The sequence below is a fragment of the Thunnus albacares genome, chromosome 8 (assembly GCF_914725855.1).
Source record: "Thunnus albacares chromosome 8, fThuAlb1.1, whole genome shotgun sequence".
Classification (NCBI taxonomy): Eukaryota; Metazoa; Chordata; class Actinopteri; order Scombriformes; family Scombridae; genus Thunnus; species Thunnus albacares.
Window position 1 is genome coordinate 1,851,168 of NC_058113.1, and position 15,903 is coordinate 1,867,070.

At 40.0% G+C, this 15,903-nt stretch overlaps 1 protein-coding gene across 1 annotated transcript in view; it reads left to right on the plus strand.

The window, feature by feature from the left end:
- The first annotated feature begins 2,569 nt into the window (after positions 1 to 2,569).
- hace1 (HECT domain and ankyrin repeat containing E3 ubiquitin protein ligase 1) overlaps positions 2,570 to 15,903 on the plus strand; it is a 37,776-nt gene continuing 24,442 nt past the window's right edge. The window contains exons 1-11 of the mRNA XM_044359637.1: positions 2,570 to 2,865; positions 4,366 to 4,420; positions 4,631 to 4,720; positions 5,861 to 5,965; positions 8,813 to 8,888; positions 9,049 to 9,180; positions 10,367 to 10,449; positions 11,597 to 11,693; positions 11,820 to 11,921; positions 12,005 to 12,111; positions 12,710 to 12,860. Coding sequence (XP_044215572.1) covers positions 2,775 to 2,865; positions 4,366 to 4,420; positions 4,631 to 4,720; positions 5,861 to 5,965; positions 8,813 to 8,888; positions 9,049 to 9,180; positions 10,367 to 10,449; positions 11,597 to 11,693; positions 11,820 to 11,921; positions 12,005 to 12,111; positions 12,710 to 12,860 — 1,089 coding nt within the window. The 5' untranslated portion in view covers positions 2,570 to 2,774. The remainder of the gene's footprint in view (positions 2,866 to 4,365; positions 4,421 to 4,630; positions 4,721 to 5,860; positions 5,966 to 8,812; positions 8,889 to 9,048; positions 9,181 to 10,366; positions 10,450 to 11,596; positions 11,694 to 11,819; positions 11,922 to 12,004; positions 12,112 to 12,709; positions 12,861 to 15,903) is intronic.

Consider the following 15,903-nt stretch of genomic DNA (forward strand, 5'->3'; position numbering starts at 1 on the left):
TCTTTCAGGGAAAAAAGCAATAAATACTTACACTAAATTTGACAAGGCATTTTTACTCATTTCATGAATTTGTGAGAAATATGTGTCAGTATAACAAGATAGAATATGTTAGATCACTGTAGTTGTGTTTAAAAAAATTATAATCATACCAAATTTGAAGATTTTATTTATTAAATATTTTGTGAATCAATACATGTATACATTAACAGTAAGATTTTAAAATCAATAAAATAACTGGAAGCCAATGGATGGCCGCCAAAATAAGAATTATATGCTCATACTTCCTGGACCCACTTAGAAGCTGTGCCACTGCATTCTGGATCAGCTGTAAGTGCTGTAAGTGCTGTAGGCTGTCTTGGCTGAGCCCACAGAATAATGTATTGCAATATTTTGTTAGGTCATTTTAATAATAAAGGATTGATCTTGTTTTGCATTGTTATTGCATGGAAAACGCTGGATTTTACAACTGCTTTCACTTGTCCATTTAAAGTCAAGTCTGAGTCAGATAGCACACCCAAACATGTAGCTGGCTTAAAATATGTTTATCCTGGAATACATGTTTATAATGATAATGCAATTTTAACTTATCTGTAGACAGTGGCGTTTTATATGTAAAAAAATTGGTGGGGCACCAACTACTTCAATAGATAGGCTACATACCAGGAAAACTATAGTACTTGCTCTTGCTACTGATGTGTTTTTTTTAACATGTTATGGGTCCATGCATGACTCCACAAAACACTTAAACAACAAAGTGGCTTCTAGCAGGTCTTGTACACATATACAGAGGAAGAGAGAGTGTGTGTGAGTGAGTCAAAGAGAGAGTGAGTGAGTGAGTCAGAGAGAGTGAGAGAGTGAGTGAGTGTGTGTGAGAGTGTGTGTGTGAGTGAGTCAGAGTGAGAGAGTGAGTGAGTGTGTGTGAGTGAGTCAGAGTGAGTGAGTGTGTGTGAGAGTGAGTGAGTGAGTCAGAGAGAGAGTGAGTGAGTGAGTCAGAGAGTGAGAGAGTGAGTGAGTGTGTGTGAGTGAGTCAGACAGTGAGTGAGAGAGAGAGAAAGAGAGTGAGAGAGAGAGAGAGAGAGAGAGAGAGAGAGAGAGAGAGAGAGAGAGAGAGAGAGAGAGAGAGAGAGAAATTACACAAGTTACACTACCACTGTCACAAACCTAAATTATACAACAGGTAGTTCTGACCAAGCAACCTGATTGGTCAACTAGACATTTAGAACGTGCTCAAATCAGCATGACAGCATGCATCGCCGTGCTCAAATGAAAAAAGCCTCATCACTACAAAGACTACTCCGCCATTCATTAGAACTACAGACCGTGACGTCGCACTAACAACAACAGTCATTTCTGGGTTGAATGGAATTGCGGAGATATGTGAACTTGGCAAACTTGTTTTTTTCTGTTGTCATTTTCAGCCGTGACTGTAACGTTTAAAATATATAGTTAAACATGGTGGTCCGACCTATCTGACGTTTCTGCTGGCTTTATTTTATGTACTGTGTAACTTTGTTAGCGTCTTTGATTTGTTTTGTTTGCCTACAGGGCCATAAGCGAACAGCAAAGAGCTGAACATCACAACGAAGCGCAAAGACAACTTATTAGGGATACTAACCCATTCTGTGACAACAACTTTATGACAACAACCTCAGTAGATAAGCATGGACACACTGACACTCGTCACCATCTATATCAATCCATCCAGCACAACAACAATATGACCAATGCACGGACCACAACCACCCAGGCAGGACGATAAAATATGCTTTCACTCACCAGCTGACGGCTCGGGAAAGGGCAGCATGGCGGTTTTTCCTCTGGACAAACTTCACCACGTTAAAACTGCGGTTCATTTTACCAGTAGTTTGAGTGATGACAGTATTTCCTGGCTGGTGGGCTCCGAGGCGCTTTAATTGCAGTTTCTCTGTAGAATCAGGAAACGCAGTCTGAAGCAGCAAGGCAGGGAACAATTAAAAATGAACTGAAATCCTAACACAAATTATATAATGCAATTTATGAAGATGCTACATTCGTTGAATAAATTATAGCAGATAAAAGTTTGAAAATTGATAATAACGTCATTTGTTTACACAGTTCTTTCTGGTGATAGGAGGTGGGGCACAGCCCCTGACCCTAATGACCAGTGGCCAGTATCTGTACGGATATTTTGTTCATCATTTGTTGTTTTACAACATGTTCTATGAATAAATTGACTAGATTGTAGTGATCTAGTCAATTAGCACAACAATTTCCGTAAGTAGATGGACAGAAATGAACAAATAGTAGACACAGTCAATTGATTCTGTATTAAAACCATTAACCACCATGTATAATTTATTCAAAGTATGAAACAGAAGCAGCATGATGTTCACTGTCCAGTAGCTGCCTGAATCAAGTTTCAGGTTTCTCTTATAAGGTGGGAAGGAATCCAGTAGCTGCCTGGGAGGCAGGAAAAGTGTGACTGGAGTCTGATGGGCAATAACATACAAAAATTTTTAGATAAAAAAAAAAAATCCTTTAAGTCCAGAAGTCTTAAAAACTACACTACCCACAACACATAGCGTTTCAACGTCATCAAAACAGGAAGTATTCGAGGCAGGGCAGTAACGTTGTTGGTGTATCAGAGAGGCAGGGAAAATCAGTGTCAGAGACACGGCTCTCCCTCTGTCAGCGCACATGGACGACGCCCAGGAACAACACATCCTCATTGGGAACAAATAAAGCCGACGGGCGACGCTTTGTTCCCTCGGTTCCTCTCGGTCGACCGTTCACCTATGATGGAACGGGCGATGGAGCAGCTCAACGTACAGCTCAGCCGGCTGACTCGCTCCCTCCGCCGGGCCAGGACCGTGGAACTCCCGGAAGGTAACGACACGGGATGATAAAGGCTTTATGTAAAACAGTGCGAGCATCCAGTGTGAATAATGGTGTTCACTGTTCACGTGCTAATATAGTCATAGTGAAGTATCATAGCACGCTACCTCGGCCTGTACAGCCCTGTGTGTGTGTATGCAGAGTGCCAGCATGGACACACTCACTGTAAGGCAGTGAGGTTCTGTTATTTAGTCTAACTTGACAGCAGAACTGGGACTCCATTTATATACAGTTTAGAAATAATTTTGCTGGTGGAATTCTTTAAACTGGACTGTGCCTCAGATAGTAGAAACATACTATACAATGTTTACCTTTTACCTTTTGTAGTTTGTCTTTTGAATGGTGTGTTACTGTGTTGATAAAAGGAACAAATGTGCCTCTTAGATGGATTAAATATTTATTAGATCATTATAGTCAAACCCATGTTGGCTTTCTATAGCATCTTACATAAGGCTTTGGTTATTAACAGGTGATGTGAATATAAAAACAGTGTCATCCCATACGTTTGATATGAATATGAATTACCAATATAGATACCACTGTGTACAGTATTCAATAAGGCTTTTGTCAGTGTATAAACATTAAGAGACAATGGATTTTCATATTAACAGCAGGAGCAATGAGGAAGTAGAACTCGAAACACATTTATTTGCTTCTCACCTCCTGTTGTTGCTGTACACAAGCACAACCTGACTTTCTACACCCCCAGTCTCTGTCACCTCAGTCATTCTTAAACCAACAGTCAGGAGCCCAAATGAGCACTGGAACATGTTTTTTCTTGCTGTAATCATTCCTCCTGTTCATACTGACCATTACAAGATCCCTTCATAATGCATTTATGATGGAAGTGATGGAGGACACAATCCACAGTCCTCCTTCTGTGCAAAAATGTATTTAAAAGTTAATCTGAAGCTAATATGAAGCTTCAGCATCCAAATGAGTCAAATCAAGTAGATATCTTTCAACGTTACAGTCTTTTTAGTGCCAAAGTTCCTCTTTTTGTTACTATACTTCCACCACAGCTCAACAGGGAAACACTGTCCGAGGAAACACAAAGAGGGAATTTGATGCTAAAAAGACTGTAAATGTGTCAGATATCCACTTGATATGACTAACTCAGACTGATGAAGCCTCATATAAGCTTCACATCTACTTTTAAATGCAGCAGATATTTTGACTTGTCATAGAATAAAAATCACAGGTGTTACTGATAACATTAATAATGGCTCTGTTTGTAAAGGCTTTAGCCCATAGGACAGTCATCAGTACACATAGTAAAATGTGACAAAAGTTGTTTATTATTAATATTGATTGTTATTCAAATTCATTATTATTTCACAGCACATAATTGATCATATTAACCATTGTTGACTGTCTTATCCTGTAGTAAAGCATATGTCTATTTGTAAGTGTGAAATTTAGCCTGATAAGTGAACTGCTGCTGTTATAACATATAATGTTGTATTCTTCTTCTCTTTCTTCCCTCCACAGACAATGAGACTGCAGTGTACACACTTATGCCGATGGTCATGGCTGACCAGCACAGGTTAGCATCAAACCAGACTTTATAACATGAATAGTGTATGAATGTTGGCACACCGTTAATGCACGTGTTGTGGAATGTTTATTTGTTTTTGCTAGCAGTCATGAGTCGTATCTCGTCTTCTCAGTTTCTTCTGCACATGCAGAAGTTTAGTGAATTTGTGTGCTTGTCTCCTGAGGAAATGATTCATTTGTGCCATCCTGCTCCCCAAAGGTCAGTGTCAGAGTTGCTGCTCAACTCCAAATTTGATGTTAACTACGCCTTTGGACGTGTGAAGAGAAGTTTGCTACACATTGCTGCCAAGTAAGACATTCACAATTTCACCTCCAATTTCTGCCAGGATCCTGCCTTCCAGCATATTTTTAAAAAAAAATGCAGAAGTGGGGTGTCTGTGCAGGCAGACATCTCTATGAGACATGACATCATGGCTACATAGCGTGTGACGTGGGGAATAATGGGGGCTGGGGGTTGAAAAGGATTTTTTTTAAAAACAGAGGGCAAAGGGACAAACGCCACTCCAAATTAAAAATACTGAATTGAAAACAGCATTACAGCAGCACAAGAAATACACCAGAGAGATAGGTTGGAACAGGGTGTAGTTAGGCAGAAAATACATGTAACAAAGATTAATATGTGAGTACTGGTAATCTATGATGATGTACTAGCACACTGTTAAACACACAAACATCAGCTTTTCATTCATTGGTTCATTCATTGGTTCAATCATTGGCGGCTCAATGAGCCAGATTTTAAGGTGGAAACTTCTGCCAGCACATAAGGTTTAATGGACAAGTATGTTTTATTCCATATTTAACGAGAAATTAAAAAAAAAAAACCTTTTTGTGGTATAGTTACTCTATGAGCACTCAATACTTGGACATCAATCACTAAACTGAACAATGACACAGAACATGTGACCCTGATTTTAGTATACGTCTTTGTCTCCCTCTCATGGCACACTACATTATTTTCACTGTTTGCTTGCCTTTTTTTGGTGACTTTTTTCTTTTAAGTCTCCCTGGTTCACACACACACACAATATCATGGTCCTGATTCCAGTCCTAAATATCAAAAATATTTCAAATAATGAGACCAAGGGGAAGCGACCGGATCACAAGACAAATGATAAGAATCCTTCAATATCACACACTGTATGATTATATCTTCAGTCCAGCCCATCTCAGTATGGAACTGCCAATGTGTACATGATGCTATAATCTGGTATGGTGCATCAAATGGTGACATTTATGTTTGAACTGTGCACTTTCCCTTTTAAATGTATGTATAAATAAAGTATTGTAGAGTAACAGCGTGGTGTTGATGAATTAAAATGCTATTTCTTTACTATTCCAAACACTAACCTGCCACATACTGAGTAAAGGTGATTTTGTGTATATGCAGACAGTCTGCTCTGACACTGACATCTCTATTATCTCTGCATAGCTGTGGGTCAGTGGAGTGTCTGGTTCTGCTGCTGAAGAGAGGAGCCAACCCAAACTACCAGGACATCTCAGGCTGCACCCCACTGCACCTCGCTGCTAGGAACGGGTACACACTACACACTACGCTACACTATATGAGCCAATAAGTTAGTTGCTGTTAAATACTGGGTAATGTAGTGGAGAGGTGGAATCACCTGTACTACTACTACTACTACTACTACTACTACTACTACTACTACTACTACTACTACTACTACTACTACTACATATGATGTGTATTTCCACAACACTAATTCTCAGTACAACAACAGAGTCAGTTGTGGTGGAAGTATAGTAACAAAAAGAGGAACTTTGGCACTAAAGACTGTAACGTTGAAAGATATCTACTTGATTTGACTCATTTGGATACTGAAGCTTCATATTAGCTTCAGATAAACTTTTAAATACATTTATGCACAGAAGGAGGGCTGTGGATTTTGTCCTCCATACTTCCATTGTAAGTGCATTATGAAGGGATCTTCTAATGGTCAGTATGAACAGGAGGAATGATTACAGCAAGAAAAACATGTGCCAGTGCTCATTTGGGCTCCTGACTGTTGGTTTAAGACAGGCTTGAAAAATTGTGAACAGAAACACTGTTTGTATACACAAATTTTTTCAATCTCTTTTACTTTATTTTACTTTTAAATTATAGTAAGATACCATCAACGAAGCTCAACACTTCCTGCAGGTTTCCCAACAGCCGAGCTGGAAAGGGAGAGATTATACTTGTTGGACCACTGGAAGACTTTTTGTGTGAAATACTGTATCTATGCAGGAAATGTTTCATTGGGGATAACTAAACAACTGGAAATACTAGTGACTGGAACTAATTATTGAATGAAAACAGTTTTTCTATTAAAAAGAGAGAGTGAGAGCAGCAGAGTGGTGAGTATGACATGTTGTACTGCTGAAATTAGTGCTATGGAAATGGACATTATACTGAATTTATCAAGACAACAGGTAAACATGGATGAAGTGCTGAGTTTGCATTAAGAGGGGAACAGGGGAAATGGGAATAAAAGCCTTTTATAATAGAGGCCAGTTAGAATTAAAGCCCTGGTTTTCTCTGCAGTGGAGATAAATAAAGGCCCCCATTTGAGAATTTACGGTGTGTTGGTTTGGGCGAGGAGATGAGAATTTTTTTAACCAAAGTTAAATGTCTAGTTTGAAAGAAATGGGCAGGCGCACAATGAAAGACACATTGCTTCATGGGAGGGGTAGGACCCAGGGTTTTTGGAGTTAAAATTGAAGATATCTCAGCCTATGCTGCTTTGATTTTGACCATTCGTCTTTTAATGTGTCTCTTGCGAATCCCCAGGCCTTATTTAATGTGATAATAAATCTCTGGAAAACCACTTTAACTCTCCTTTAGTAATGTTGCCAGTGAGATTTCATTTCTGTTAGACAATCCACCAGCTTTGTGGGAGATTACAGTCCTCATAGCTCCAGCTTCCAATCATGCACTCATACAGTCCAGACAGACACACACATTTTGCTTTGTTCTTCAGGCTCTGTTATTCTTTACATTTAAAAAATGTAAAGAAATAAAATAACAGATACTACATTAAAATGCTAAGTCTCCACTTTCATTTGGATAGGTTTACATCACTATAGAAATAACAGTGTGGGGGATATAGCCCTTTTAACACATAGTGCCCAAAGTTTAGGGGTTCAAATGTAATTGGACAGATACACATGAAGAACAAAAAATATGTAACTGTCCAAATATTTACTGTCTGAACTGTATGTGTTCTCTAACACAGACTAACATGTGCCACCTCATGTCAAAATAAATCCTGAACCTGAACGGAACTAAGGCCTGTAGATGAATAAGTTATATAATAAAGCAAAACATTCGTTCATGTGAACTGAGCAGACTCTGAACCAACTTAAGAGTGAAACAGACTATGTCACAGACTGTGACCAACATCTGGAAACAAATGTAGCTTATCAAACTGTTCATATTAGGTGAAATATAACTATATGGTTCCATTACTCTAATGTCTCCTTAACATGCCAGGTTATGCTCCAGCGACAGCTGTGGCTGGAGGCATTATGTTTTCAGGTTGTCTGTCTGCCTGTCTGTCCATTCTCGTGAAGGCAATATCTCAGGAACGCCTTGAGGGAATTTCTTCAAATTTGGCACAAATGTCCACTTGGACTCAAGGATGAATTGATTAGAATTTACTCGTCAAAGGTCAAGATCACTGTGACCTCACAAAACAATTTTTTGCCCATGACTCAAGAATTCATATGCTAATTATGACATAGTTTCACACAAATGTCTAATAGGATAACATTATGAAGTGATGACATTTTATATCTAAAAGGTCAAAGGCAGAAACACTTTTCTGGCCATTATTCAACGCCATAAGTCAGGAACAGAAGGAGAAATTGTGACCATATTTCACATTTGGCCAGATACTGAATCTGTGACACTAATCTTGGTTCCCACCTTGAAACTGTGGTGATTGTACAGATCTTCTGTGCTGCCAGGTTGAAGATGTGTGTGAAACATCCATGTTTTAGAATTTGTAGCTTCTTTGCAGCAACATCTATATCTGAAGCATTATTTATTGTCATGGGTACAACTTTGTGTTCTATCAGAATCAGCTTTATTGGCCAAACATGTCAACATATACAAGGAAAATAATATCTTTTATTAAATTCCTTCAGTCTTCACTACAAATAGACAGACAGACAGACATGGATGTAAACTGGAACTTGACTGGTCGGTGGAGGCATACAACCACAAGGTGGTATTTCTAGTTGGACATTAAGATGTTATTTGCATGTAGTAAATGAACCTTCATGACAGTTTAAGGTGTGAAATGGCATGAAACAGACTGTGTGGGATTGTGAGATTTCTATTCATGGAAATACTAAACACTTCATCCACTCTTCCCTCCAGACAGAAGAAGTGTATGGGCAAACTATTGGAATATAACGCTGATGTCAACATCTGCAACAATGAGGGACTGACTGCTGTGAGTGGACTGTAATCCTCTGGCTCATGTTGCACTGAATGCCTTCAAATCATTGTAATCATCTCTGCTGATCAAATGATTGTAATGTGATCTATTTGACTGCTGGTTTATGACCTCTTGTTGTCAGGGTAGTGACTGCCCCTCTGCTACTGTGCTGTAGATCCACTGGCTGGCAGTGAACGGGCGGACGGAGCTCCTCCATGATCTGGTCCAGCATGTGTCCAATGTGGATGTGGAGGATGCCATGGGGCAAACAGCTTTACATGTAGCCTGTCAGAATGGACACAAAACTGTGAGCCAATTTCAAAATATCTCTTAGAAAAGAATAAAACATGGATAGTTATTTTTAGCCCAGCTAGTGAGCACATAGGACTCAAAACTTGTCCACAGCTGGTGGTCAATGGTGCCATCAGCTGTTTGGTTTAGGCTACTTCAGTCCAGTTGGGTGTTAGTAGTAGCATTGTTAGGGTTACTTGTTGGGCTTTTAGGCCTTTAAATAGGAAGCTTTACCAGCAGTGGGAACAGTTTTCAACATGCCACAAAGCCTCTGTAAGATCACTGTGGGAAATTTATTTTGGAACTACCACTACTACTTTTGGCATTCCATTTGATCCATATTTCCAGCTGGACTCTGACATTAACTGGCTGTGACCACAGTGTGAGTAGGTGTACACGTTGCTGTGGCTGGTTATGTCTGGCTGTGTTTGAACACCACTTGGCTATGGCTACAGCTGTAGCTGTGATTGTGATTGGCTGGCTGCACTTTACAGCACCTACGATAATAAAATTGGCCAAGAATAATTGGCCCAAGATAGTGTTGAAAAGCCAGACACACCTGCCATGTCTATCCAATATGATAGATGTGTCACTAGCATATACCACAGGTATTCAGGAATAGCTCAGCCAGCACAACCATGCCAATTCCCTGGTGTTACACCCGTTAAATACATACTGTAAGTGTCACAGCCCCAAATTGATGCAGACTTGTGGTTGAGTTACCCAATGTGACCCTAGCTTTAGCATTAGCACATTAGCCAGCCACAGCAGAGTGTGCACCAACTTGTGCTGTGCTCACAACTCCTCTGGTAATATGGGCAGAGGGCAAACAAAATTATTGCAATAGATTGCAAAAGTAATTGCGAAGGAACCTGAGACTGTGAGGTAATACAAAAGTATTGCAACAGAATGCAAAAATAGTCCAGAAATAAATTCCTCTCATGACCTTCCAGGGTCTCTGTAGCACACAGAGGTGGAGTTTGGTTCAGAATAAGGAGCTGTGTGGGTTGTCCATACACCACCCAGTAAGCTACTGATATCATGCATCTATTATTTCAGCTCAGTAAAGGCAAAACAAATCCTCTATACCATAGCATTCATAGAATCATTGGCATTATTGCTCATAACCCTCCCCCTATTGTCCAGTATGTCAGTCAAATATTTCCCAGTATGTGACAGAAGTGCGTGTTTTATCCGGTCAGACGGTGCTGTGTCTTCTGGACAGTGGAGCTGACATCAACCGGCCAAACGTCTCTGGAGCCACACCTCTTTACTTTGCCTGCAGGTGATGTCATCAGTTATGTCATTGTAATGTTGGTGATTCATAATGATCCCACCTCACCTCTTTACACTTCCTCTTACAGTTCAAGAGTAAAGATGCATGGATGGATGTCTGTCTGTATTTTATGAAAAGTAGGCTTTCCAGTTATTAACTTACATGTCAGAGTACTAAAAAAACTGCTCAACAAACTACACTTGACCCTGCCCAGGACCACACAGTCTTGGCTTGTATCTCGTCATGCCTTGCCGATATATCGGCATGGATGAAAGAACACCACCTGCCCAAAACTTCGGTGTCATGATCGATGGCCAACTAACATTTAAGGTTCATGTGGCCTCAATCACTCAGTCGTGTTGATTTACCCTGTGCAACAGTAGGAAGATCAGACCCTACCTGTCTGAGCATGCAGCACAACTCCTGGTACAGGCTCTCGTAATATCACGCATTAACTACTGCAACTCCTTAATGGCAGACCTCCCTGCATGTACATTAAAACCTCTGCAGATTATCCAGAACATGGAGGCACATCTGGTCTTCAGCCAGCCCAAAACAGCACATGTCACTCCACTGTTCATATCCCCCCCACTGGCTCCCAGTTGCTGCCCACATCAAATTCAAAACACTGACACTCGCCCACAGAATAGCAACTAAAACAGCTCCCGCCTACCTGACCTCCCTCATTCAGGTCTACGCTCCCTCCCGCTCTGCCAATGAAAGGTGCCTAGTACCACCAACACAACAGGGCCCTAAGTTGCTAGCTAGACTCTTCTCCTCTGTAGTTCCCCGGCGGTGGAACGAGTTACCAAACTCTGTTCGATCTGCAGAGTCGCTTTCAATCTTTAAGAAAAGACTAAAGATGCGGTTCTTTTGTGAACACATCTGCACTTGATGGACTGAAGGTTCATCAAAAAAAAAAAAACAGACAAAAAAATCTGCTTCTATGCACTTAATATATTGCCTCTGTGCACCACCTGTTGGCATCTACGTCCCTCTCGGACTCAAACTTCGCTTTATGGCACTTACTTGTGTTGTTCTCTCCTGACTGGATCCCTGCTTGTGTTATATCAGCTCTCAGATGTATGTCACTTTGGATAAAATCATTTGCATATCCAAGTCCCAATACTCAAACATGTTACAACTTATTTTGCAGCCACGGCCAAAGAGACACCGCACAGATTCTGCTCTCTCGAGGTGCCAAATACCTTGCTGACAAGAATGGAATCACTCCTCTGGATCTCTGTGTGCAGGTGAACATTTCACCACCTTTTCACCTTTCATGCACATCGCCCTGTTTCCTCTGTTGTGCAAGTCATATACGCATATAGTTCATGCTGAGCTTCTGTGGTTTCTGTCCCTGCTGTGTGTATGTTCAGGGAGGATACGGGGAGACCTGTGAGATCCTCATCCAGCACCACGGCAGGCTCTTCCAGACCCTCATCCAGATGACACAGAATGATGATATCAAAGAGAATATGGTATGAGCAGTTTTTCTACATTCATTCATTAACCCTTGTGTGTACACTTCTGTTGACTTGTGTGTGTGTGTGTGTGTGTGTAGCTCAGGCAGGTTTTGGAGCATGTCTCTCAGCAGAGTGACAGTCATTATCAGAGGATTTTGACCAGTCTTGCTGAAGTTGCAACCACCAATGGACACAAGCTGCTCAGGTATAATTGTGCATATTCATATTCACATATATGTTTCATTTTTTAATATTAGTTGCATATACAGAGGATTAACTAATTAAAGGAAAAACAGACAATAGCCAACTTGTGACAGCCACCCCTCCTTAAAGCAAAGCCATGTTTTGATGGTCCCAACACACACATATGTTCGTAAGCAGAGAGAAAACTCTGTTTTTAAAACTCTTTGGGTTCAGCTATCAATACTTTTTGTGGCTCCTAACTGAATCTCTGTGGTTTGGAGTTCAGCCTTATTTGACAGTTTACCAATCAACTTCAGTCATATCAGAGCTGTATTTGATTTGTGTTCATTTACTCTTTATCAGTCTTAAATATTGCAGTGAGGAATAGATTCATTCATTTTCTTGTGAAGAGTTATAGTAGATGAGTTTCAGAGACCACAGACACATAAAACATGGAAACGATTAGTTCTCATAAACAGCAAACATTTCTGTATTGCCTCACTTGTCTTGTCTGTGGAAGTGTTTTGTGTCATGTAGTGGAACTGCGTTCCATCACAAATCTACTGATTTGTTCTAAAATGTGTTTGACAGTTCTTCATCTTACCTCTTCCTCTCCTCAGCCTGTCCAGCAGTTATGAGGCTCAGATGAAGAGCCTGCTGAGAATCGTTCGTATTTTCTGCCATGTGTTCCGTCTGGGGCCTTCATCACCCAACAACGGCAACGACATGGGCTACAACGGCAACAAGACGCCTCGCAGCCAGGTCTTTAAGGTTAGTGGGAGGTGTTGGTACAATACATGGTTATCTGTAAGGTGTTGCAAGTGCTGGGTTTTGTATAGACTGACAATCATACTCAATCAACAATTAAAGAAACATTGCCAATGCCCCTGTCGATATGAAGACTTGGTGTAGGGGTAAAATGTATTGGTGAATTATTCAAAAATCCTAATCAGTCTGCTGTGGTAAACCACTGGTAACTTCCTAAATATGTGTTCTACTTTTAGAGCTAGAATATAATATAAAACAACCTAAGCTCTTCTCCCCACTTTGCACCTTTGAACATCTGACAGAAGCTCACCTGCTCGCTCTACACGCTTTCTTCATTTAGTAGGATACAAAGAATAAGTCTGGTGATATTATGCATGCTTCCTGATAAAGCCTGATATATCGTATTCCTCTGTTCCATAGAGCTCCATTGTTGTCCAAAAACTATTAAAAACACATCAATGAGTCACACTGTTGCACTGGGTGACATGTTTCTTCATTACCATGAACACACAATGTAGTTTATTTTGATTCAATCCCACAACACACCGTCCTGCTGCCAGAAACACTCACTAGAATATCAAAAGTCATCCACCACTGAAAATAGTCCCCAACAAAATGCATTATTTCTTTCTGCTTGAGTAACATTTGACAGTAAAACTAAAGTGACCAAGTTAATTTACTGAAGTCCAATATTTTAGTATTGTCTACTATTATCTGTTCATAAAATCTGCTACATTTTTACTGATAAAACTCCCCAACAGTATGTAAAGTAGTTCAATTACTGTAGGATCTAAGAATAAATTGATGCCATCAGAGGTTTTTCAAGATTATGTAATCACATAAAAATTCTCCACATAGTGGCTTCAACTGTAATTATAAAACTTGCTCACAAATTCAGGAGTTTGTAAGAATTACAGTGTTTGTTGTCTGTCGCCTGGTCAGATCTCATGACCAGAAAGCAAGCAAGAAAAAAAACACAAAAAGCCATAGATGTGAACTGATATATGAATATACATTTTTGGCAACTTTCTATATTTGCTTCTTTCTCTGAAAGACAGTTTGTAACACTGGCACATGTTTACTGTGAGCTGACTTTATGTTTTCCAACTAAAATAAGCCAATAAGAATTCACTCCATTGGCTGCAGATGTGTGGGAGACAGATGGATGTGGAGACAGTACAAAAAGATGAGTGTTCTTGGACAAGTTCTGCTGTCTTAGATGTGAGCCATGGACACATTTCATATTTGCAGTAAATCATAAACCTGTGCTGGTCAAATATATCGAGCCTCATTCACAAACAGTGCATACGAACAAATCTGTGCTTAGACCGTACAGGATTCATCGATATTTTCTTACCTGAATTTGTTCATACTCTGCAAACAAATTGCCTCAGATCATGCCTACGCACAAATGATGAAGGCTCAGATGTCTTAAAAAATGTAAACACACACCTTTTAACTAAATGCATAGCATATTAAAACTTCATTCATTAAAAAAGGCATTAATACACAACAATATTTAAAACCATTAATTTACTAATGCTTTGGTCAAAGGTTTTAAAAAAACGCAAAGTTGACGCCCTTTCATCCTCATCAATTATTGTCATAATTAAAATATTCAACTGAGCGTCCCAGTCCTAGCTTACAATGGAGTATATGAGGATGTCCACATTGGTCCATAGCCAATGTTAATTGGTAGCTAACTGTTTAATTGGTAGCCTATTAAAAGGCATGCAGGATATATAAAAGATTCCAATTTACCTCCAAGCAAGTGTTTAGATGGCATATCTAGCCTTGCAGCCCATGCATTCAGGAGAAAGCACATCTTCAGAGACCGATATAACATATTTGGTGATGAATAGCTTATCAGCTGTTTCTGACTGCCAAGACAAGTTTTGCTGCAGCTATGCAATTCCGTGGAATGCCATCTAAGTCATGGGACACACCGCTCTCACCCGATACCTTCTCAGGTTCAGGTTCCACCATGCCCACACGCACACCGTAGGGCTGCTCAAGGGCAGTTGGATATGTTTGGGCACAGCTGGGGGCCTTTATACCCCTTAGAAGGTGTGTAGTATCATTCTGGCATGCTGTGTCCTTCATAACATTGCAATGGCTCATGGCATTCCTCTACCACCTGGAACAGAGCTGCAACTAGACTGCAGGCAGACAACCGAATATGTGACCTCCCAGCAGGGCTGCAGTTCAGGCTCGCCATGACTTAATGCAGCGTCTCTAATGATGATAAATTAAATTGCCACATTTTAAAATGGCAAACTGAATAACACTGTTAACAACTGGCTTTTCCATGTTGAACACTTGAACATTTTCTGAAATTGAAGCCACTAATGCAACTACTATGTAGGCCACCATACGGCATCTGGAGAGTATCTACATTTTTCTGAAGCAAAAGAAACACACAACACTTCAAAACATGCACTTATTTATTAATGAGGGCATCCAGTAATTGTTTCAGAGTTTCCTTAATGTCTTTTATGCCTGACACTATGTCCTTCACAGCGTCCAGGAGAGCCAGCTGGCTGTGGACAAGGTTTTTCTGCCTTCCACCTCGGACACTATTGTTTCAGTTTCTTCAGTTGTAAAATTCTTTTGCTTTTTTGCTTTAGGGGCCATGTTTCTCTCTTACAACAACTTCATCACTTTCTCCACGATACACTTCTTGGCAAATGTATTTCCTTATATAGAGAAATGGGGGCGTGGCAGTATGCTGATTGCTGTCAATTTAGAATGATTCTGATTCACTAACATACGCACAGTGGTAAGAACACAAAATTGGCCAGTGCAGATGTGTCATGATGATAATTTTGTGTGCACACTTATTTTGTGAGCAAATTAATTAACAATTTTTTGCACAAATTAGTAAATGAGGCCCATTGACATGATGAGATTTGGGAAATATGATCTTTATTTACTCTCATCAAGGTAACTGGGCTTTTAGATTTCATCTTCCTCTGAATCGAAAGATAGACGATGTACTTTGATGGTATTATAAAAAAAAATATCCTTTGAAAATGATTGATACTCT